Below are 25,162 nucleotides of genomic sequence, written 5' to 3' on the forward strand. Positions count from 1 at the left end.
TATAATAGTGACTTTGTTGTCGGCAAAGTAAGCATTTTTTAGGGTTCATACATGATACAAGTGTAATTTCACAGCATTCTTTCAGCTTTAATAAATCTCTAAAAATGCTTACCTTAATGTTTATGAAGTAGGTGTTCATGAGTGTACACACAAACACTTACTAGTGTGCCAGCATTACTTTGCATCAAAGAACATGGACACTGCAATGTTTTTTGGCTCCTGGCTGCATTGAACTGATAATACAACTCACAAGGCTTTATCTGTGTTCTTTGGTTGGTTCAGGCTTTGCTCAGCTATCGGAAAAGCTTTCTAAATTTGTCTATGTAGGTTATATAGATATAGCCAGCATTAACAAGCTTTTTAAAAAAAAAAATTAAGTGACCCTATTAGGTGTATAACAAAATGAAAATTGACGTACCCTGTGAACAAAACAGATTTATACTTATCAGTCTATGGTCTATGGAATAACATGTTCACCACTGGCCACTGGGGTTGCTTCTGCTAAACCCTACTTCTCTGTTGTGTCCTGCAGATTGTAAAATATTGCTACTCACATATAAGGAGTTGAGAGGTGCAAGCAGACATAAGAGAATTCAGATTTGACTTTGATTCATCCTTTAAACCAGCATTTTCAGTTTGATCATGCTTACTCATGAGTAATTTGTTTTTGTTAAATATTTGAATCTGCTCCTTTTTCTTTTTACCAATACTACAGCTTTAGCTTAATAACTCTAAATCTTTTGCTAAAAGATGCTATAACATCTTTATTTCTCAAGCTATAAATCAGGGGGTTCAGCAGAGGCATGGCGGCTGTGTTAAAGAGAGAGATTAGTTTATTAGAGTCTAAGTTTATTAATGAATGGGGCTTCATGTACTGGATAGCAAGAGTTGTGTATAGTAAAATGAAGACTGTGAGGTGTGAAGAACAAGTGTAGAAGGCTTTATGCCTTCCAGTGGAGGAATTGATCTTCAGAATAGAAACAATAATGAAGACGTAGGAAATGGCTGTAAGAAGAAATGGAGAAAAAGCCGAAACCAAAACTCCTAAGGTAAGTATATAAAAATCCAAGAAGGATGTATCACTGCAAGTCAACTTCATCATTGGCATGATGTCACAGAAAAAGTGGTTGATGATATTTGATCTATAGCAGGTTAACTTGAACAATTCCAAAACGATTGGGATACTTTCCAAGGCACCCAAAATCCAACATGACATTGCTAAAAGGGTACAAATTGGAGAAGTCATGATCATGCTGTAGTATAGCGGATTGCATATTGCTACGTAACGATCATAGCTCATGGCAGCTAATATAAGCAACTCAGCACATGTTAGGGATAAAAATATAAAGATCTGTAATAAACAACCAGAAACAGAAATAGTGTTGTCTCCTGATATAGCACTGATGAGGATATTATGTAGGTTATTGGTTGAGCAACAGATGTCTAAAATTGACAAATTACACAGAAAGAAGTACATTGGAGTTTGAAGTTGCTGATCCTGACAGACCAGTAGAAGAATTGTCATGTTACCAACAATGGTGACAAGGTAAATGCACAGAACCATAAAAGATATTACAAGTTGTAAGCCAGGATGGTCAGAGAATCCATTTACAATGAAATATGTTGTGACACTCAAATTTATCTGGTCCATAAGCTGGAATAAAATGTGAAAACAAAGTATAAGCACCCTATGCATAAAATACTATTGAGTAAGCAACAAATAATGAAACAATTCCTGCTACTTTTTATGATGGTAATGGGTGGAACATATATTTTACTTTGCTATTTGGTATCTACAATGACTTAAGCACAGTAAGCTGGTTTATGTAGCATACTACTGCTCTTCAGAAAACACATTTAGGGGCCATCCAGTGGTGCAGCAATTCCCGATAAAATCTATGTTTTTTACAACTTTGGTTTGTGTTGCACAATCCATGGGGTGTTTGCATTCATTTTAAAGCTGAACTCTGGGAAACACACTTTTCTCTTACAGCATGCCTCTCTTCCCACTACAAGGGTTAACTGCTCATTTTGGCTATGGGACGATGAATAAGGTTATATTCTTACCTTATTACTGGCTTCTGTGCCACTGGCCCACAAAAGCCTCTCCCCTTTGCTACCTGACTGGTCCCAGCTCCCTGACATCATTCTGTACCAGCAGTCCTGCATTGTACGTAAGAACCACCCACAATCGTGGAGTGATGGACAGCAAAGGAGAGCTCTGGCTGTTGGGGGAGAAAGGAATAAGGTAAAAACTCATTATCCTCTGGGGCAAAATGAGTAGTTAAACCTTGCAGTGAAGAGGAAGACCCAAAGCAAGACTTAATTTTTTTTTCTGTGGGATTACTCTTCGACATCTCTACCCTGCTTATTTGACAACAGTTCTCACCTTCAGGAATGGTAATTGAAGGATTAAAGTAAAACTACAGGCATTTTTTTTTTCTATTTTGGATAGATTTTTTTTTTCGCCATCTGTTTCCCATCGCGGAGATTTCCCTTCACTTCCTATTCCATAGCCAAACAGGAAGTGAGAGGAAATCCCTGCAAACTAAGGGAATTCCTTGGGGACCCCCCAAGATCACTAGAACTAGTATCCCCATTGGAACAATTCCTCTCTATTACTTTTCTGGGGACAACCCAAAATTTGGGGATTTTCTTTTACTTTCACATTTAAGGATAACAGTAAACAGGACGAATAAAGAGGGCACAGCCAGCGATAAAAACTGACAGGTGTTCTAATCTATCTCTACTCTATCCAAAACTAAAAAAAAATGTTGCCTTTAGTTATATTTTTATAGCTGTTGCAATCTTTCTGGCACCAAGAGATTGGATTGTGCTGTTAGAACAGTGTGTTTCCATAAACGTTCTCCCCTCTTATTCTGTTTTTGCCAACCAACATGTGCCTTGACACATTTCGTAGTGATTGGAATAATGGGCCTGAGTCACACATGGGGCTTTAAATGCTAATAATATACTGGAACTGAAGAAGCTACTTGGAAAATCTGCGAAACTGTTCCCATAATAGAAATCCAACTGGAGGTAATTGACTACTACTAGCTACAGTATCTCACAAAAATGAGTACACCCCTCACATTTTTGTAAATATCTTATTATATCTTTTCATGTGACAACGCTGAAAAAATTACACTTTGCTACAATGTAAAGTAGTGAGTGTACAGCTTGTATAACAGTGTAAATTTGCTGTCCCATTAAAAAACTCAACACACAGCCATTCACGTCCAAACCGCTTGCAACCACTAAGTGAGTACACCCCTAAGTCAAAATGTCCAAATTGGGCCCAATCAGCCATTTTCCTCCCTGGTGTCATGTGACTCGTTAGTGTTACAAGGTCTCAGGTGTGAATGGGGAGCAGGTGTGTTAAATTTGGTGTTATCCACATTTTAGATTGGGCAAGGTCCTAACCTTTTCTAACAAACGGTTTCCGGTGTGCTTTCATGCCCCCACTGAGGGCTCCAAGTCTAGAGGGGTATCAATCCTTTTTGCTCACCGCGTTGCTTTCCAGCTTCTGGAGGTCAGAAGAAACCCAGAGGGCAGATTCCTCTTTGTGAAGGGGCGTTTAAATTGCAAACGTTAATGCCCCAAACCGCAAACAGGTACCGCGTTCTTTCGAGCTGTTTGTCAGGAGCTTCTAGAGTTTACCGCTGGGATGTTGATTCTAGGGGGAGATTTTAATGCCCCCCTTCATCCACTTTTAGATACCTCCACCGGCTCCTCTGTTCTCCCCTACAGGGCCCTGCGTCAAATAACCCTGCAACTGCAATCTCTACATCTTCATGATTCCTGGAGGCTTCTCAACCCCACGCTTTTCTCTGCTCCCCATTGACTACTTTTTTCTTTCTTAACCTGATATAGAGTTCCTGATCTCAGCCACCATCGAACCACAGGTCTTATTGGATAAACTCCACGGCACACTACTGTCCTACTTTGCAGAGAACGATACGCCTGACACTAGCCCGCTTTCCCAGTGGGAAGCGCATAAATGTGTTATCCGGGGCAAACTCCTAACTCTCTCAGCCTCCTTTAAGAAGGCCAGCCAATCTACTATTGAGGGTCTCTACGCCAGGCTTGGCGAGTTGGAGAGGGCCCACAAGTGCTCATTGGCCTCTGCACTTCTCGCTGAACTGTTGGAGGTCAGGCGCAAGTTCAAGGAGATTCTAGAGGCCCAAAACCACCGTAGGCTGCTCCTGGGTCAGCAATTTTTTTACGAACAGGGGAACAAAAGTGGGCGCTTACTGGGTAGAGTGGTCCAAGCCCAGAGAAAATCCACCACAGTACACCACATTCGAAATGCCCAGGGGACGAAACATTGTTCCAACGAGGCCATTGCACGACAATTTGAGCCATTCTACCACTCGCTCTATAATTTGGGGACTTCGCCACTCTCTGAGCCCTTGGATTCTTGCAGGGTGGCCCTGAAGTTCTTCCTTGAAGCCCATGGGCTACCACCCTTACCCACCTCCGATGTAGATGGTATGTAAGTCCCTCTTTCAGAGGAGGAGTACAATAGGGCGATCAAGGAAATGAAGCCAGGCAAGTGTCCTGGACCGGATGGCTTTTCGCTACAATACTATTGTACTTTTTCAGAAGCCCTCAGACCCCACTTTCTACGGGTGTTTCTGTGTTTATCTGATGCTCCCCATCACTCCCCCTCTCTCTTGGAGGCTCACATCAAGGTGATACCCAAGGAGGGAAAGGATGAAGCTTTGGTTGGGAGTTACCATCCTATTTCTCTCTTGAATGTAGACGTTAAGATCTACGCCAAAATACTGGTGAACCGTCTGCTTCCCCATTTGCCCTTGCTTGTCTCCTTGGCCCAGGTTGGCTTTGTCCCTGGGAGAGAAGTGAGGGACAATACCAACAGGGCCCTGAACGTACATTACTGGCTTGTGTCCCACGATGCCCCAGGCTTCTTCCTGTCATTGGATGCCGAGAAAGCGTTCGACAGGGTGGCCTGGGATTATTTGATCTCGACCCTGGAGGCTCTGATTTTGCATTCCCACATGCTATCGAGCATCCGAGCCCTCTACACCAAACAATTTGCCAAAGTGAGAGTCAGCGGCCACCTGTCGGACACCTTCAGTTTGACAAACGGCACCAGACAGGGGTGCCCGCTATCCCCGATTTTGATTGTGCTCTCATTGGAACCCTTCCTCAACTTGATTCGCTCCAACCCTGATATACACGGGATTCGGATAGGTGGCACTGCGCATAAAGTCGTGGCCTGCGTGGGTGACATGTTGCTCTTTCTTTCGCAGCCCCAACTATCTTTCCTGAACCTGTTGCGCGATCTGGAGCATTTCAAATCCTTGTCCAATCTACAGATCAATTATTCTAAGTCCATGGCTCTCAATATGTCCCTACCTAGAGCAGAGGTGGACCCATGCCAATCAAACTTTCCTTTTCAATGGACGACAGTGGCCCTCCCATACTTGGGCATTCTTATCCCCAAAAGGCTGACTGACCTGTACAATGTGAACTACCAGCCTCTCCTGAACGACATTTGCTCTGACCTTCACGCCTGGGGATCTCTTCGGATATCCTGGTTTGGACGGGTGGCCCTGATTAAAATTAGTGTCCTTCCCAGAATATTATATCTTTTTCAGACGGTCTCGATACACCTCCCGCCTTCTTCTTTGCTACGTTTAAGTCAAACTCCCTGAAATGTATCTGGTGTGACAAGCGGCCTAGGATCAAGTACTCACGACTAACGGCTTCTAAGGAGAGAGGCAGCCTGGGAATTTTTGACCTACCAACTTACTACAAGGCCTGCATTTTGGGCAGATTGATTGACTGGAACATACATTCACACTTGAAATCAGTGGTGGCATTGGAGAACTCTTTGTCGTGGATCCCCCTGCACCTCCTTTCCTGGCTCCCCTTGCCGATTGTCATGGAGGAGCTCAAGGGGCACCCGCTTATTGGTCCCCCCTTGAAGTTGCACCAAGCCTGGCGGAAATTAACGAAGATCAATGCCGGCGCGGGACCCCTGACGACTCTCCGCCTCAACCCGGCTTTTGAACCGGGCATGTCCGCCTCGTTTCTCTGCGACACGTGGCCTCACAGCGAAGTCCTGGCCAAGAACTTTTTTCACAAGGGTTTCCCACTCTTCTGGGAAGCCCTGAACCAGAGGATGCATCCACACACTCTGCCTCTATGGACGTTCTTCCAAATTCGCCATTTTCTCTCCTCGCATAGTCCCCAAGACCAATGGACTAGACCCCTGACCGATATACAGTCGATTTGTGAACGGCCAGGCCCCAACGTCATATCATGTTTGAACTGTACCGCCTCCTCCTGAAAGCCCCATCGGCCTCTTTGTCCTTCTTTGCCCGGGCCTGGTTTAAGGACCTAGACCTATCTCTCTCAGACCCTGATTGGGAATCCATCTGTTGCACTGTTCATCAATCCTCAATTAATGTCTCTGTTCAGGAAAACGGCTATAAAGTCCTTTCTCGCTGGTACCGGACCCTTGACCGCATACACCAATTTTATCCTGAGGTTCCACACGCTTGCTGGAGATGTAACAATGAACTGGGCATGATGCTCCACATATGGTGGGACTGCTCTGCCCTCCAGCCATTTTGGTTGGAGGTTCATGACACAATTAAGAAGGTTTCGGCCCAAGAACTTTCTTTCTCCCCAACACAATATTTGCTACATTTTGCCCCTAATCAGAGCCGCTCCTACAAGAAGTCCCTGGCCATGCATATGGTTAATGTGGCAAAGGTTTGCATACCATGTCACTGGAGAGCACCCACAGTCCCCTTCACCAAAGAATGGTTTTGCAGATTGAATCAGATAGAGCATATGGAGGAATTGATCAGTATCGCCCACAATACGTTCTCTGACTTTGTTTCCACCTGGTACGATTGGATCGATCTTTATGCCTCGATTATGGCTCCTGCTTAAACTACAGAAACCGGCGCCTCTTGATGACCTGCTCCCCCTCTGTTTTTTTCTCTCTCTCTCTTTTTTCTCTCTTGCTCCTGGCCTCTGCTTCCAACTCCCCCCTATTTCCTTCCTCTCTGTTACTGTCTCCCTGTCTGAGGTATTCCCTGCTTCTAGACGCCCCTTTGGGCTATACACCCACTAGATTGAACTACCCAGCTGTTTAGCTGTATGCATTTTCGGATGATCCCATTCGCCATTTGATTCTTGTTTCAATCAACCTGGCTAACTCTCACCCTCCTTCCATGCCGCAATGGCACAATAGACTTGCCTAGCTTTATCAAGGTGATTGTTAGTTTTGTTATGCTGATTCTTTTCTTATGTCTGTATTACACAGCTTCTCAGCCTTGGGACGCGACGAACTATGGTTATCTATCGAATTAGTGTATAGCCATTTTTACTGTTAATTTTCTTGCCATTCTCATGACCTACGTTCTGTCACAAATGTAATTTTGCTGCTCCCTGTACTTAATGATTCTCAATAAAATGTTTATGGAAGAAAAAAAAAATTGGTGTTATAACTCTCACTCTCTCATACTGGTCATTGGTAGTTCAGCATGGCACCTCATGGCAAACAACTCTCTGAGTATTTGAAAGATGGCTTTAGGCTATAAGAAGATTGCCAAGACCCTGAAACTGAGCTGCAGCACAAAGGCCAAGACCATACAGCAGTTTACCAGGACAGGTTCCACTCAGAACAGGCCTTGCCATGGGCGACCAAAGAAGTTGAGTGCACGTGCTCAGCGTCATATCCAGAGGTTGTCTTTGGGAAATAGACGTATGAGTGCTGCCAGCATTGCTGCAGAGGTTGAAGGGGAGGGGTTAACCTGTCAGTGCTCAGACCATACACCGCACACTACATCAAATTGGTCTGCATGGCTGTCGTCCCAGAAGGAAGCCTCTTCTAAAGGTGATGCACAAGAAAGCCCGCAAACAGTTTGCTGGAGAGTGGGGCTGCATGAGTGCTGCTGGCACTGGAGAACTACAGTTCATTGAAGGAACCATGAATGCCAACATGTACTGTCACATACTGAAGCAGAGCATTATCCCCTCCCTTGGGAGACAGGGCCCCAGGGCAGTATTCCAACATGATAACGACCCCAAACACACCTCCAAGATGACCACTGCCTTGCTGAAGAAACTGCGGGTAGAGGTAAAGGACTGGCCAAGCATGCCTCCAGACCTAAACCCTATTGAGCATCTGTAAAGCATCCTCAAACGGAAGGCAGAGGAGCGCAAGGTCTCTAACATCCACCAGCTCCGTGATGTCGTCATGGAGGAGTGGAAGAGGACTCCATTGGCAACCTGTGAAGCTCTGGTGAACTCCATGCCCAAGAGGGTTAAGGTAATGCTGAAAAATAATGGTGGCCACACAAAATATTGACAATTTGGCCCAATTTGGCGATTTTCACTTAGGGGTGTAACCACTTTTGTTGCCATCAGTTTAGACATTAATGGCTGTGTGTTGAGTTATTTTGAGGGGACAAGCTGTACACTCACTACTTTACATTGTAGCAAAGTGTCATTTATTCAGTGTTGTCACATGAAAAGATATTATAAAATATTTACAAAAATGTGAGGGGTGTACTCACTTTTGTGAGATACTGTATATCATGACATTGATAAATGAAAACCTCTATAGTTATTTAATTGGGGGTTTGTTATCATGTGTCTTTTTGCTTAATGGTTAAACAATATTTTACCCACACATATTTAACCCACATGCAAACATGCATTGTCAGCAGCAAATATCAAGAGAGAGAGAAATTATTAAAGTGAAGGAACAGTATGAAAGGAGAAGGTAGATGACTTGAACCTGCTATCCTGCATTTCCCTAACTAGCACTTATGGTCACTATAGCTCTGTGTTTTGTGGCATTATTAGTTATTTCTGAGCAAGGTTTTTACCTAAATAACACATCAGTATATGCAGATGTCTGCTGTGAAAAACGTCTTTTTAACCTAAGTGTCAAAACATTTTAATTAGGATTCTCAAACTGACTAGCAAAATTAAAGTGGTTGTAAAGGCAGAAGGCTTTTATTATCTTAATATTTTCTATGCATTGCAATAATAAGCCTTCTGTGTGCAGTAGCCCCCCTCAGCCCTGCTAATATTTGCCTGAGCCCATTTCGAGCCAGCGATGTTCCAGGGGTGTCTCGGCTGCCCTGGACTCTCCTGCCTCATTGTCTGAGACAAAAGTGCAGCGCTATTGGCTCCCGTTGCTGTCAATCAAAGTCTGTGAGCCAATGATCAGAAAGAGGGGGAGGGGCTGGACTGCAGCTCAGTGTCTGAATGGGCACACCAAGCTACGGCTTGGCTCGGGTGCCCCCATAGTAAGCTGCTAGCTGTGGGGGCACTCAGTAGGTAGGAGAGGCCAGGAGAGCCAAAGAGGGACTCAAGAAGAGGAGGATCTGGGCTGCTCTGTGCAAAACCACTGCACAAAGCAGGTAAGTATGTCATGTTTGTTATTTTTAACCAAAAAAAAAAAAGACTTTAGAATTTCATTATTATTAGTGTTCTCCCCTACCCATGTACACCTTTTCTGTGCAAGTTAAAAAATGTATTTAAGTGGCTGCCATTCTTTGCTTTGTTCAGTTTGGTGCAGATGCCCTGGAGGGTCTTCAGCTGACTTGAGGAAGTCTGTGCTTTTGGTGTGTTACTGTGAGGAGGAAAGGGGGATATGGAATGTCCCAACTTGTCCCAACATGTCCCAGATTGGGAGTGCAGTAAAGGCCTGTACACATGATAAGAAATTTGGAAGTAAAATTTCGTCAGACGAACGATCTGCCGATTTTCGTATCGTTAGTGTAGTGCTTTTGACAGCCGATTATGAATTTTCGAAAAACAAAAACTGGATGTGCGGGCTACAACATTTTTATCGTACGTGAACACAACATCCGATTTTCATTTAATTAGTACAGTTTTCATCCAAAAAAATCATAAGAGCAAGACTAGGCATGCTCAAAAACTAAAGAATACATTAAAAACAATTCAACACATGACATCACTTCTGAAATTGAATTCTGTCGTACAAGAATTTTCATGTGAACGTAACCTCTTCACTTTCCATATGAGACTAGCATGCAACAAAAAACTTAAGAAAATTTGTTCGATAATCTGATCGTGTGTACGAGGCTTTAGTTTAGAATTAGGGACAATACTTGCAGAGGTGCCTCAATGCAGCAGTGTGACTTTACATATATTTGCAAATGTATGTAACATAAATGTGTTATCCACTAGGGGCCTATTTACACTTATGTGTTTTACACTGAAATCAAAATGCATGTTAACAACACATGACATTAGCATGTTTTCACTACCTATATGCCTATCCACTGTAAATCTTAGATGAAAACTGTGAATCATATGTGAAAAAAAAAATGATATACAGATCCTTTATTTTCAATACACAGCAAAACGTTTTGTTGCATATAGATTATTTCTATTTTTTACCATTTAAAATGCCATTTTCTTAAAATAATTTTACAGGAACTCCCTCCCCCCTCCAAAATGTATTTATGCAAGAAGGTACAAACTTTTATCAGCCAAGACTTGAAGTAGTATTAAAGGTAATTTTTTTAAAAATAACAAAAATGTCATACTTCAATGTTTTTGCACAGAGTAGCCCCAATCTCCCTCTTCTCGGGTCCCCCGCTGGCGATCTTGGCTCCTCCTTTTCGCTGAGTGCCCCCATAGCAATCAGCTTGTGTGTACTCGTTTCCAAGGCCCATTCTGTGTGTCCATAAGACACACAGAATGGGGCTCAGCCCGGCCCCCTGCTCCCTCCTCACTGGGGGTGACTGTGCCATTGGCTTCCGCTGCTGTCTCTCAGCCAGTGAAGTTTGCAGAGACCCAGGAAAGGATCCGCTCTCATGCACATTGCTGGATCATAATTGGGCTTGGGTAAGTATTAGGGGAGGCTACGGGGGGAGCTGCATAATGAAGATTTTTTACTTACCTGCAAAGAATGCATGAAGTCAAAAAACCATTAGCACTTATAACCACTTATAACCACTTTACAGCTTTAATATGATTTTAAACTGTGTTATCTCAAGGACTAAGCTGACAGTCACCAGAATAAACTGGTTTGTTAAGGAAATAGAATACAAAAATGTTAAAGCAACATTTGAAACATTTAAACAAACTTTCACTTGAAGATGAAGCTGAAGGTTATCCTCAGTTAAAACACATTTTTTTTTGCCAGTGAGCACTATCAGAAAATCAAAGCCTTCTGTAGGATTATAATGGTTGTGCGTGCTTATAAAAATGTATTGTATATCTGTATGTAATATATAAATTCAGAGCATTTTCCTCATATCCCTCTAAATCAATGCAGCATTAAAAGAAGATGAGAAATAAATATAGAGTGAATGATCCTTAGAGAGTTTCCCAGGAGCCGTCAATCCCCAGAAGTGTAAAAGATTTCTAATTTATCCAAACAGTAACAGTATTTTAAATTTATGACAAAATTGGTTAAAGTGGTCTTCTACTTTATGACCAAAGAATTGTCATGCCTAGATAAAGGCTGGTTTCTTAAGGAAAAACTCCTTTTTGTTGAAAAAAAAATCCCCTCAGCAGACTTTGTTGCAGATCCCTCCCTGTTTCAAAGCTTACAAAGATACTGATTCTGAATAGGAGGGACTTGTTCATAATCAGCTGGTGTCTGCGTTCCTTTAGAAGTAAATAAGCCTTGGGGAATATCTCACCTAAAATGAAAATTTTTGTTTATACAGGATTCCTAAAACCGGACTTCTCTCTTAGTGTAGACTTCTTTGAAAATCAGTGAGCCAATCACGCAAGCAGAATGTGACATTTTGAAGGTGTACAGATTACCTCCAGGTTGCCATAATGCAGTGAATTTTAGAGAAAATATACAGCTCTGCAGACTAAATTGGAAAAGTAACTTTTAATAACATTAGTTTACAATATGGAGTGTAGAGGAAGTGTATATGCTATTTATTTTTTTTTATTTGCTAGATTTTTTTTTATGAAAGTGGAGTAACCCTTTAAGTCTTGGCCCCTGCCAATCCTTTGGAACAATCATTGTTCCCTTTATGGGGGTACCAAACAGCAGACATAGGGATGGTATCAACGTTGATTTTACCTCCAAAAATATAGAAGCTCAGTAACTCACATGCAGGAGTACAGATTTGTAAAGTAAAACTAAAGTCAACCTTTAAAAAAAATGAGTAGAGTAGGCTGCCCATGTTAGGGTTCTTTGCTTTTTTTAAGTATCCCCATGGAACATATTAGTAAATAGTTGTTGATAGGGGCGTGGCCTGGCGCAGCATGTGAGAGGACGTGTGTGAGAGGAGCTCCGCCGGACCGATATCCTTTACCGCTAATCCTGCAGCCCTTCGGGCACGATAATCCTCCCTTCACCTCCCGCACACCCGCGGCACTGACCTCCGCATGTCTCCGCCGAAGAAAGGCTCTGAAGCTGCGGCAAAACTAGCTGCATTCCGGAGGCTGGAGAAGGAGGCCCCGATCCAAGATGGCGCCGGCCCGTCACTTGTGGTGGAGGAGCCTGAGAGCCCTGCTACATCCAAGGTATTGGAAGCGATTGCCACTTGCCAGACCATGCTGACAACTAAAATCGAGGAGGTGAAGGTAGATATATCATTGATGCGTCAGGATATGCAGAAGCTAAGGGACAGAGTTGGTGAGGCTGAACACAGAATTGGCGAGGTGGAGGACTCCCTCCCCCCATTGCAAAGCTCCTCAGACAGGCTGCAGCAACAAGTACACCTTATCCTTCAAAAACAAGATGACATGGAGAATAGGCTGCGCCGCTGTAACCTGCGGTTCATTGGCCTCCCGGAGGGCTCTGAAGGTGCAGACCCCTCATCCTATTTGGAACAATTGCTCACTCAGACATATGGCAGAGAATCCTTCTCACCCACTTTTGTTGTGGAACGTGCACATCGCCTCTCAGGGCGTCCCCCCCCTCAGGGTGCACCCCCCCGCACGTTCATCGCTAAATTCCTGAACTATCGGGACAGAGATGCCATATTACGCCTGGCCAGAGTTAAGGGGAACATTCCATTTGGAAATCACAAAATAGCGATTTTCCCCGACTTCTCTGCTGAGGTCCAGAGGCGCCGCAAGAGCTTTTTGGAGGTCAAACGCAGGCTGCGTATCAAGAATATCAAATACTCTATGTTGTACCCGGCCCGTCTTAGAGTGGAGGGTGAGGACCGAGCCCACTTCTTTGAGGATCCGGAAGCCGCCATCTCCTGGTTGGAAGGACTGGAAGCTAGAGCCTGACCACCTTGCCCTGGCGACTTCATGGTACTTTCTCCCTGATTGCCTATGCCTTACGCTGCTGCAGAGGTGGAGGGGGTTTTGTAGATCCTGCGGAACTCAAGACTTTGCATCCCCCTTCCCCCCCTCCCCCCTCATTTCCCTGCACTACTGCTCCTGTGTTTGACCGGCGGAGCGCCCTAGCTCCACAGATGGAACTGATTTTTCTGTTCTCTTCCTATGGATTTCCACCTGCCCATAGGCTTTGCTACCCAGCGATACACCAGTTGGTTTTCGCCCCCTACACCCGCTCAGGCGTGTGTTTGTGCCCAACTCCCCTGTTGCCCCCTGCGACTTCTGTTGGACCTGGGCCCCCGGGCCCCCTTGCTTGTCCTAGTTGTATTTTGCTGTATTTTTGCTGACTATCCTTGGGGTCCCTGGCCTCCTGATCTTGCTCTTTACCAGTCGCATGTGGGCCTGTTCTGGTTGAGGCACTTGTTTGGGAACATGCCCGCACAAGTTGGGGTTGGTGCAGGGCAGGGAGGGGGGATTGGGGTATTACCATTGTTTACAGTTTATATTTGGTACAATCTCTATACTGTTTCTGTTCTATGCACATTGACCTCAAGTAATAACTGTCTGCTCTTTTGCTGCCGTTTATTAATGCTAGTGTATGACCGTGGACTTGTTAGTTCTGTGGCCTTATTGCCTGAGATCCTGGGAGCCTCCGCTCCACGCTCCGTATTACCCCTGCCATGGCCGCATTGAAATTGTTGACGTGGAATGTCAGGGGTATGCGCGATAAGATTAAACGGACGGCTGTCTTTAATGTTTTACGCCGTGTCCGGGCTGACATTATAGTACTGGTGGAGACACATTTGGAGGGCCGCGTACAGCAGTCTCTCAAACGGCCCTGGGTTGGCTGGGTGCAGCACTCTGCATATAGCTCGCACTCCAGGGGTGTGGCGCTTCTGGTGGCCAAATCGGTACATTTCCAGCTCCTAGGATCTCAGGTTGACCCAATGGGTAGATATGTCTTTCTCAAAACGTCAGTCTATGGGGAATTGATGCTGCTGATGGCTTTCTATGTGCCCCCCCCTTACTCTGCTGTGGTTATAATGGAGGGATTGGCGTTTATGGCACAATGCCCGGGGGCCCCGGTGATCTGGCTGGGCGACTTTAACAATGTGATGGACTCGGGTCTGGATAGATCCGGTGGCGCCTCCCAGGCGCCGCCGGGGTCGTCCCCGACCAGGTTCTCCCGATTGTTGGAGAGCTTTGGTTTGGCCGACTCTTGGCGCAGCAAATACCCCGCTCAGCGTGCGTACTCCTGTTTCTCGGCTGCACCCCATTCTATGTTGCGCATTGATCTGATATTGTTGTCTCGAACCCTGCTCCCCAGGTTACTGGCGGCAGGCTTCGCCCCACGGACTCTGTCTGATCACTGCCCTTATTGGATACTGTTGTCCTTGCCCTGCAATAGACCTCCCCCGGCCTGGCGCCTGAATCCCGCCTGGCTCCCCTTGGTGTCTGATGGGAACGACATTGAGGGGACCTGGACACAATTCTTTTCTGATAATGAGGGCACTGCCTCCCCGGCTGCAGTGTGGGAGGCATTTAAACTGTTCGTCAGATCCACTATGATTTCCAAAATCAAAGCTGTTAGAGCGCGGGCTGCTGAGGAGATCTCCAGGGCAACGACAAATCTAATTGAAGCTGAACAGGCCTTTATGGCGGACCCGACTCCGACACATGAATCCCAGTATAAATTGACCTCTAAAGTCCTTTCCCAACTTGAATATGAGAAAGCGAAATCTAAGATGTTTTTTCAGAAGCAGAATCTGTTTGCACATGGAGAGCGGGCGGGGAAACTCCTCGCATATTTAGTCCATTGTGAGGATAGGCCCCCGGTAGTTATTACTTTAAAGGATGACCTGGGTAATGAGATCACTGATCCTGCTGCGGTGACACAGTGTTTCCGATCATTTTTTAGTACACTTTACACCTCTAGGGCCCCCGCTGACTGCACTGACATGCATGACTTTCTGGACTCTATTGACTTTCCCACTTTGACACCCAACCAGTTGGCGACCCTCGAGGCACCCATTTCTGTGGAGGAGATTGCAGCAGCCGTGTCCAAGTTCCCTAGATCTAAGGCCCCCCGATCTAGGGAATTCTTCTCCCAATATTCGGAACTCCTTTCTCCTAAATTATTGGCTTTGTTTCAATCTCTGTTCAAAGATGCAGCCCTGCCCCCTTCTATGCGGGAGGCGCTAATTGTGCTTATTCCCAAGCCGGGCAAGGACTTACACGCCCCAGAGTCTTACCGTCCCATCTCTTTGCTCCCAGTAGACACTAAAATCCTTGCGAAAATTTTATCCCTCCGTCTTAACAAGGTGATCCTTTCGCTCATACACTCGGACCAGGCCAGGTTCATGCCTGGGAGGAACACCTCGTTTAACCTTCGCCGGTTATTCATGAATCTCCAGGCACAACACGACGGAATGGGTGGCAGGGTGGTGGTCTCCTTGGACACGGCTAAAGCATTCGACTCGGTAGAGTGGCCATTTCTATGGACCTGCCTGGACCGATACGGCTTTGGACCTAATTTTATTAAGTGGGTCAAACTTCTATATAGCGCCCCGGTAGCTAGGGTCCTGGCCAACGGCTGGCAGTCGACCGCCTTCCCTTTATCCCGTGGCACTCGACAGGGGTGCCCCCTCTCCCCCCTGCTGTATGCCCTGGCCGCGGAACCCCTGGCGATGGCCATTAGAGCACATCCCGGGATTCGTGGCCTACGTAAGGGACCGCTTGAGGAGAAAATCAGCATGTATGCTGATGACACTTTGTTATATTTGGAAGACTCTCGAGAATCCCTGCTCACAGCCCTTTCTTTAATTGAACGGTACGGACGATTCTCCGGTTTTCAGATAAACTGGGATAAGTCACAAATTCTCCCGCTTGACGAGAGCCCGCAGGCGATCGCCCCCGCAAACCCGGCCCTACAATGTGTATCCCGCATTAAATACTTAGGGATTCAGGTGACAGCTAGCTCAGCAGATTATGTCCCGGATAACGTTCAACCCTTGTTCCCTCTGCTTAAGGCTAAAATTCAAGTATGGTCCAAATTACCTCTGGGAGTGATGGGTAGAGTCAATTTAATTAAAATGATTCTCCTTCCCAAAATTCTCTATGTTGTATGGCACTCTCCTATTTATCTGCCACACAGGCTGTTTAAGCAGATGGAATCACTCCTCAAGACCTTTGTTTGGGGTGCTAACCGGCACAAGATCTCCTGGCGCAAACTCAAGAATCCTACAAATCTAGGGGGGTTGGCCCTGCCGGATTTTAATCTGTACTATCTGGCAGCTCAGTTGTCCCAGTTCTTTCACATAGATAAAACGGATAGAGAACGCTTCTTGACCCTGCTCTGCCCTGGGTGGGCTCATCCCCTCGGGGACCCCCTCCTAGTTATCCTTAGGGGCGTCAGGGGCTCGCCGGAGCCCCTGTGCCCCAGATCTCTTCTATATCACTATTGTCGGATCTGGGAGGTGGTAGCGTCCAGGCTTCGGTGCCCTCCATTCCACACATTCACCCCTCTGTGGCATAATAGTACATTGCGTGAGTTCCTCTCCATCCCTGACCTGTCGGTATGGAGTGGGAGGGGTATTCTTCTCCTTAGCCATATCTCCACGACCACTGGTCTACGGTCTTACGAGACCCTGCGAGACCAGTTTGCGCTCCAGGGCCCCATGCACTACAGATACTTACAGCTCTCCCATGCCTATAGATCTCAATTCCCTGACGGCCCTCCTGAGATAGAATCGGTTACCACCCTTGAGATTGTTAAAAGTACAGAACCCAGTCACCTCATTTCCATGTTCTACTCTGAGCTTCACACACCTTCCTCGACCACTTTAGCTTTTGCGCTTAAGACCCGCTGGGAGCGCAATGTGGGGGCCATGGAGGATGACGAATGGGAGGATGCCCTGGAGACGTGCCGCAGAGTGTCGCCAAAACTGTCGGATCGCCTAACTCAGACCTTTATAATACACCAGGCTTATCTCACCCCACTTAGACTGTCCAAATATCACCCTGACTTGGTCCCCTCTTGTCCTATGTGCGGAGACCCTGATGCTTCCTTCTTTCATCTATTGTGGAGCTGTCCCCAATTGCAGACTCTATGGCAACAAGTAGTCACATTTCTGCATGACAAAATGGGGTCTCCTCTACAGCTCTCTCCCAAGGAGTGTCTCCTGGGGGTTTACTCGGATGGAGAGATGCCCAAATCCACTGTCATATTTCTTCAGGAAACTTTGTTTATAGCACGTAAATTGATAGCCAGGCGGTGGATGAGACCTACTCCTCCTACTCTAGGATTGTGGATTAAGGAAATTAATAGTGTCATCCCATTTCATAAACTTTTATATAAACATAGGGGGTGCCCTCAGAAGTTCAATAAGATTTGGGACAAATGGGTGCAGTGCCCTGATACGGCTCAGTAGTGAAGTGGGTAACTACTTTATGCTGACCGCCCCTGTTAAACCAATATTGTCTGCTTGAGTGTTGGGCCGAAGGAAAGTAACTGACTACTGCCTTATTTTTACTATGTCTGTTCTGTTTCTAAGTGTTAATCACTGTGTATATTTGTATTTTTGTACCCCTGTGTGTTATGAATCTGATCGAAGTTTCAATGCACGGTTTATTTTTGTATTGTACCAAAAGTTTCAATAAACCTCACTGTTTTAAAAAAAAAAAATAGTTGTTGATAATGAAAAAAATTTGGCCGAATTCCGAACTTTTTGCGGTAAAAGTTTGGAATTCGGTCACCAGAACCGCCCAGAATGCAATGGGACAGGAAGTGGGCTTTAAAAGCCCGTGATTGGCCCATAAACGTCAGTAAAAGCCAATGAGGGGGCAGGAGTCTGCAAGGAACGTGACAGTGTCAGTTATAAATTATCTTCTGCTGTATGGAGCTGTTCTTTTAGTGTGAGGAAAGGGATATGCAGTGTAGTTAGGGTACTATATACCACTATAGTTAGATTCAATAATCTAGTTTTTGTAGGGATACTTTTAAGTGTCAGGGTTCCGTCTAGTGAGCATGTTGCACTGCTGATATATCTACAGCAGGTATATGTGCTTGCTAGTCAGCTATTGTGCAAAATACATTGCAGCGATACACACATCTGCTGTATTTAGCGACAACTTTGGGTCGCATAGCAGTGTGCGTTTTGCAGGTGAATTTCACCACACAGAGTTGCCAAAGCCTTAGTGACAAGTTAACGCTTGTGCAAAAGGCTTTGCTACTCTGCGTCACACACATCTGCTGTATTTAGCGACAACTTTTGGTCGCATAGCAGTGTGCGTTTTGCAGGTGAATTTCCCTGTGCAGAGTTGCCAAAACCTCAGTGACAACTATACATAAATTAAAGTTGATCACAAAAAAAACAGATTATTTTTCTTAGAATTTCAGTAGTGCAGGGATGGTGTTACCCTTCTTTCATAAAGTGCAAATAAATAAAGTGCATAAATTGCATAAATAATCCAAAACATCCAACTAAGCAAGGACAGAGTCCTTCAAACGTCTTTTTTTATGTGCCAGAGCAATACACAGTGCCTTTAATGCAGGGTCATTGGTGTCAGTTATAGGAACCAACGTACAATGTCACCACCACCAGCTCTATATTTCGAAATCCCAGGGAACCCAGGCCGCGGCCCGTGGGCAAAAAGGGCAACATGGGAGCTTCCAGGGGGTAAAACTCCAGCAGGGAAGGACCCCACCGGCTCTCCAGCTGAAGAAAAATAAAAACTGCAGAGCTTTTGAACTAGTAAAAAAACCCATGGGAGGGGAAAGGTATGCCAACCTGGCCAGGCTGGCAAGGAAAAACTTCAATGGTACTGCAGAGGCAGACAAATCCAACGATAAGTGCCTGGAGACATAAACTCATGGATCTTCACTTGACTTGCAGCTGTTCAAGGTGGGAATCTGGGAAATTGCGGGCGTTGTGGGGTGTCGTTAGGCTTCCGCTGCGGGGTCCAAATACGACCCAGGGTGACCGGCACAGGATGACCCGGGGGCTGTTGGTGAAGGAGAAAATCCTCCTCAGGCAGCGGTGGGAGACCTAGGCCCCTGATAAAGGCCTCTGCTTCATGAAGGTCTCGCATGTTATGTTGGGAGCCATCTTTGGTGACCACCAGTCGAAACGGAAATCCCCAATAATAAGGGACCCAGTGTTGGAGTGATGGGAGATAAATCATTAAAGATTTGTATTTTGTGCCTTTATATTCCACTTGAGATTTATTACGGGTCGCCAGGGTCAGAGCCTCCTTTCTATCATAGTAATGGAAGCAGACTATAACGTCCCTAGGTCTCGCACCTGGTTTGGGGCCTAGAGATCTGTGAGCCCGATCTAAGCGCCAGTCTATGTCCACAATATTAGGAGCTACATTGTTAAACAAGCCCAGCAGAAAGGGGCGAAGGTTATTGTCTCCCACAGTTTTGGGTATGCCCCTAAAGCGCAGATTCTGGCGTCTCTCGCGATTCTCCAGATCCTTCTGCTGTAACTGCATCTGGGAGACTGAATGTTTCATAGAGGAATGTTCTTCCAAAACTTGCACATATTATATTAAATCATCAAACTTAGATTCAAGAGTATCTGTACATTCCCCAATCTGTGCAATCTCCCCCCTTAACTCCACTGACAGTTTACCCACCTCTGCAGCGATGTTACGGGTGATCTGAAGAAGCAGTACCTGGAGTTTTTCGTCCAGAATGTCAGGGGTTAATATCTGCTGCGTTGTTAGGGGGCCGAGGGTGCTCGAGCCGCTGCATGCACAGGTGGGGGGTCCGAAGAGTTCTCAGTCCCCAGCAGTGGATCCATCGCTGAAAAGGGATCCGCCTGTGAAATTGAGGCCGGGGATTGCGGCCTAGTAACGAAGCGGTCCATGGCGGCCTGAGTGCGGGACTCCAACTGCGCTGTGTACCCCTGTCTCTGATAAAGGAAAAGGAATTGGCAGCACTCCAGGTTGAGTCAAAATCCAGATTTATTGACTGGACATCCAAATTATGACAATCGTGACAAGGTAGACGCGTTTCACACACTGACTGTGTGCTTAATCATTACAAAGAAAAATGGATATAACATCTCAATATATACACACACAAAAATCCAATCATCAATTAAAAAACAGGTGATACAAATAAGGGGTAAACCATTTTCCTAATTACCGAGGACACGGATAGACCCATAAAACATCTATGTGAAACCAGTGAAAAATCAAATGTGAATGCTATGACACAATTGTGTATGAAAAAATATATATAAATGCAAAAAATCTGATAAAATCTAAATATGTATAAACTATGTGTGAAAATTAAATGTATTGTGATTAAACATATGGATAAAATTACCATTGTTTAATAATATGTGTCAATTATAAAATGAGAATAAAAGCGCAAAAAAATGCACAGAAAATATACAAAAATTCAAGGAATAGTGAATATATATATTGATATCTGTACAATCCGATTATGTGAATATAAAACTATGAAATAGTTTGTTATTAAATTTTCAATTTTAAAAAAAAAATTGTCAAATATATGAATCTATTTGTGCATATTAGTTGTATGGGTCAGAAGAAAATCGATCGTATAACATACACAGACCAAACGATATATGTACAATAAAAACAATTATTTCGAACAATATGGTTTTTAGGACAAAATAAACACATATGATCCTGTGTATATATGCATCAACCGGTCACCCATAAAAACAATTACAATCATATCGGGGTGACCGGAGAGAGATATATAGTTCGAGGAGGGTCACCCCGATATGATTGTAATTGTTTTTATGGGTGACCGGTTGATGCATATATACACAGGATCATATGTGTTTATTTTGTCATAAAAACCATATTGTTCGAAATAATTGTTTTTATTGTACATATATCGTTTGGTCTGTGTATGTAATTAGGAAAATGGTTTACCCCTTATTTGTATCACCTGTTTTTTAATTGATGATTGGATTTTTGTGTGTGTATATATTGAGATGTTATATCCATTTTTCTTTGTAATGATTAAGCACACAGTCAGTGTGTGAAACGCGTCTACCTTGTCACGATTGTCATAATTTGGATGTCCAGTCAATAAATCTGGATTTTGACTCAACCTGGAGTGCTGCCAATTCCTTTTCCTTTATCAAGTTTTTACGGAGGCGAGCCGGGGCATGCACCGGTGTGAGTCATCAGGCAATTACACCACCTTGAGCAGTGAGTCCTTGTCTCTTCAATTACCCCTGTCTCTGCTGACCAATCTTTCCCATGGGGGCTTCCAGAGGTGTCAGAGGGTCAGGCAGCTCACTCCCGGAGATTGAGAAGCGTTTAATAGCTGATGAGGAGCGGCGGAGAGTCAGCGGTGTCCAGAGCTCACCTAATGTGCGTCCGCCATGTCCGGAAGCCTCGCATGCGCCCCAGCTTTTTTATCTTAATGCATTCTTTGCATTAAGATAAAAAGCCCCCTGTGTGCAGCAGCCCTTTGAGCCCCCTAATACTTACCTGAGCCTCATCTCTATCTAGAGATGTCCACAAATGCTTCTGCTGTCTGGGATTCTCTCCTGATTGGCCGAGACACAGCAACGGTGCCGCTGCTGTCAGTCAAACTCAGTAAGCCAATCAGGAGAGAGAGGGGGTGGGGCTGAATGGCAGCTCCATGTCTGAATGAATACACGGAGCTTTGCTCTCTGCAAAACCACTGCGCAGAGCAGGTAAGTATGAAAAGGTTTTTATTTAAAAGAAAAAAAAAGGAGACTTTACAATCACTTTAATTGCTCCAACTTGGAGACTTGGAGAGTTAGGACTGCAATATGCAGAGGATCCTTAACATAGGCACTGGGGCTTACACGCAAACTTTCAAATGTGTGCAAACAAAACCCGCTGTTTTTAATGTGAACTGTTAGACGAGGATAATTTGGGGTTTTTTTTTTGTTTTTTTTGCTGGCTAGCTAGTAAGTGTACTGGGAAATATTTTTTGTTTGTGAACTTCTTAGCTCAGCAAAAGAAAAACATACCCAGTGGCCAAAATGCAACATTTTCAGAGAATGACAGAACACCAGAGCAAATGCACTGTGTCAGTATTTGGCAGGCTGGACAGTGAGCGGTTGCATTTGCCTGTAGAGATGTCGCAAACATAAAATTTTCAGTTCGCGAACGGCGAACACGAATTTCCGCAAATGTTCGCAAACGGGCGAACCGGGCGAACTGCCAGAGACTTCAATAGGCAGGCGAATTTTAAAAGCCACAGGGACTCTTTCTGGCCACAATATTGATGGAAAAGTTGTTTCAAGGGGACTAACACCTGGACTGTGGCATGCCGGAGGGGGATCCATGGCAAAACTCCCATGGAAAATTACGTAGTTGACGCAGAGTCGGGTTTTAATCCATAAAGGGCATAAATCACCTAACATTCCTAAATTGTTTGGAATAACATCCAGTGTGTGTATACGATCAGGTATGATGTTGTATCGATCGGGTAGTGTTAAGCTGGATACACACTATCCAACTTTTGTGGTTAGATTTCCTTCAGATTTACCTTTTCTATGTAGTGCAAGGGCCTGCCAGATTGAAAGTGTTTAGGTTTGACCTCATATTATATGGTTTTGGTAAATCTAAAGGAAAAAGTCTTCAGAAAATCTTATAGTGTGTATGGTCCATAAGAGTTACGTGCAAAAAATGTTTTTAAATTAAAACCCGCGCTAAAAACAAAAACAAAAAAACAGTGCTACCTGCAGCTGCTGCTCACTTAGGTAAAAATCAAGAAAAAATAGAATGTCATAAAAACAGAGAAGTATAGAAGACAGGAGTGCCTGATTGAGGGGGGACTGTAGTTGAAGGTTGGAGGCTTGTTGACCCATCCATCCCTATGGGCTGTATTATGCTGGAAAACCACTGCTTATTTGAGGCTTGATTACCATAAAAGTCTGGTGAGTGGATCCCCAAAAGGGTCTTTTGAAGCACCTTGTCACCGTGTGGAGCACTCCAAGCACCTTTATTCAGCACTTTATGAAACTTTGAGTGGACTATTTTGGACTGCACTTTATTCAGCACCTTTGCACTATTAGCACCATAATTAATTTTTGATTCCATTGCACTTTTATATGTATGAATTGTTACACTTTTTTTTACCACTAGTGCACTTTATTATACATAATTATTGGATGATTTTATCATTTATTTATCATTATTGGATGGTTTTATTATCGATATATTGATTAATTCACATTCCTGGTACTGGTAGCGCTGTTTTTACGACATTCTAGTGTAAGGGTTACGCCCGCTTCACATTGACAGAACAAACTCTGACAGACCAAACTCCCCGTTTAACGCACCGCAAACAACCGCAAACAGGACAAGGTTGGATACCAAGCTAGCCATGTCCCGTTCCTTATCCTCACTGACGTCATTGAAGGTCTCTTCCTCCACCCAGTCACGTACAACACCAAGGGTCCCCGAAAGGTGACAACAAGCCCCCTGGGATGCCTGCTGTGGTTGGTCTTCCCCCTCCTCAAAGCCACCTTCCTCCTCTGACTCCTCTTCTTCAGACTCCTCTCTCTGCATTGCCGCAGGTCCAGCAATCGACGACGACAAGGCTGCTTCTGGTGGTGATGGTGACCACAACTCTTCCTATTCATGCTCATCTACGGCGTGATCCAGCACTCTTCGCAGGGCACGCTCCAGAAAAAACGCATATGGGATAAGGTCGATGATGTTGCCTTGGGTTTGACTGACCAGGTTTGTCACCTCCGCAAAAGGACGCATGAGCCTACAGCCATTGTGCATGAGCGTCCAGTAACGCGGCCAAAAAATACCCAGCTCCGCAGAGGCTGTCCTCTTTTTTTTTAATTAAAAAAATCTGTTCTTACCAGTTTAATCTTTGTTTTGTCCCCTATCAGGGGCCGGTGTATGGAATAGATTTTAGGAACCAGGAGATGGAAAAAGATGGTTGATCGGTCCTCTTACTTCCAATTTGGGGAACTGCGCGTGTGCCGTGCAATGTACTGTGCCACTCTATATGAGTGGTGTGTTAAGTAGTACTATTCTTATCAGTTTAATCCCTGTTATGTCTCCTATCAGGGGCCGTTGTATGGAATAAATTTTAGGAACCGGGAGATGGAAAAAGATGGTTGGTTGGTCCTCTTACTTCTAATTTGGGGCACTGCGCGGGCGCCGTGCAATGTACTGTGCCATCCTATATGAATGGTGTGCACACAGTACAGTCTGTGGGCCTGTGGCCTCTCACACACGGGCAGGCAACTGCAATATATATATATATATATATATATATATATATATATATATATATATATATATATAAAAAAAAACAGACTGATGTACAAGCCCTAAAAAGGGCTTTTTGGTGTGCTGTCGGGACGCTGTCCTTACGGCAGATGAGTCTTTGAGGACAGGAGTGGACACAGAACACTGGCCTAGCTATTAATTCAGCAGCAGCAGCACTCTCCCTGCTCTAACTAACACGGAAGCTTCAGAATATTAGTGATACTATGCGTGCAAGGTACTGTGCCACCCTATATGAGTGGTGTGCACACAGTACAGTCTGTGGCCCTGTGGCCTCTCACACACGGGCAGGCAACTGCAATATATATAAAAAATAAAAAGCAGACTGATGTACCAGCCCTAAAAAGGGCTTTTTGGGGTGCTGTCAGGACGCTGTCCTTACAGCAGGAGTAGACACAGAATATTGGCCTAGCTATTAACCACTTTACCACCGGAGGATTTTTCTGCTTTACGTCCAGGCCACTTTTTGCGATTCGGCACTGTGCGACTTTAACTGACAATTGCGCGGTCATGCCGTACCCAAACAAAATTTACGTCCTTTTTTTCCCACAAACAGAGCTTTCTTTTGGTGGTATTTGATCACCTCTGCGCTTTT

The 25,162-nt window shown here is 44.7% G+C and overlaps 1 protein-coding gene across 1 annotated transcript in view; it reads right to left on the reverse strand.

The window, feature by feature from the left end:
- Positions 1–709: 709 nt before the first annotated feature.
- LOC309560479 (olfactory receptor 5AR1-like) overlaps positions 710–25,162 on the reverse strand; it is a gene marked incomplete at both ends in the record, with an annotated part of 50,275 nt that continues 25,822 nt past the window's right edge. Inside the window, 4 exons of the mRNA XM_082264112.1 lie at positions 710–1,654; positions 4,740–4,851; positions 18,874–19,004; positions 19,660–19,823. Of these exons, the coding sequence (XP_082120238.1) occupies positions 710–1,654; positions 4,740–4,851; positions 18,874–19,004; positions 19,660–19,823 (1,352 nt within the window). The remainder of the gene's footprint in view (positions 1,655–4,739; positions 4,852–18,873; positions 19,005–19,659; positions 19,824–25,162) is intronic.

The sequence above is a fragment of the Pelophylax lessonae genome, assembly GCF_965119305.1.
Source record: "Pelophylax lessonae genome assembly, chromosome: 7".
In the NCBI taxonomy this organism is placed as follows: Eukaryota; Metazoa; Chordata; class Amphibia; order Anura; family Ranidae; genus Pelophylax; species Pelophylax lessonae.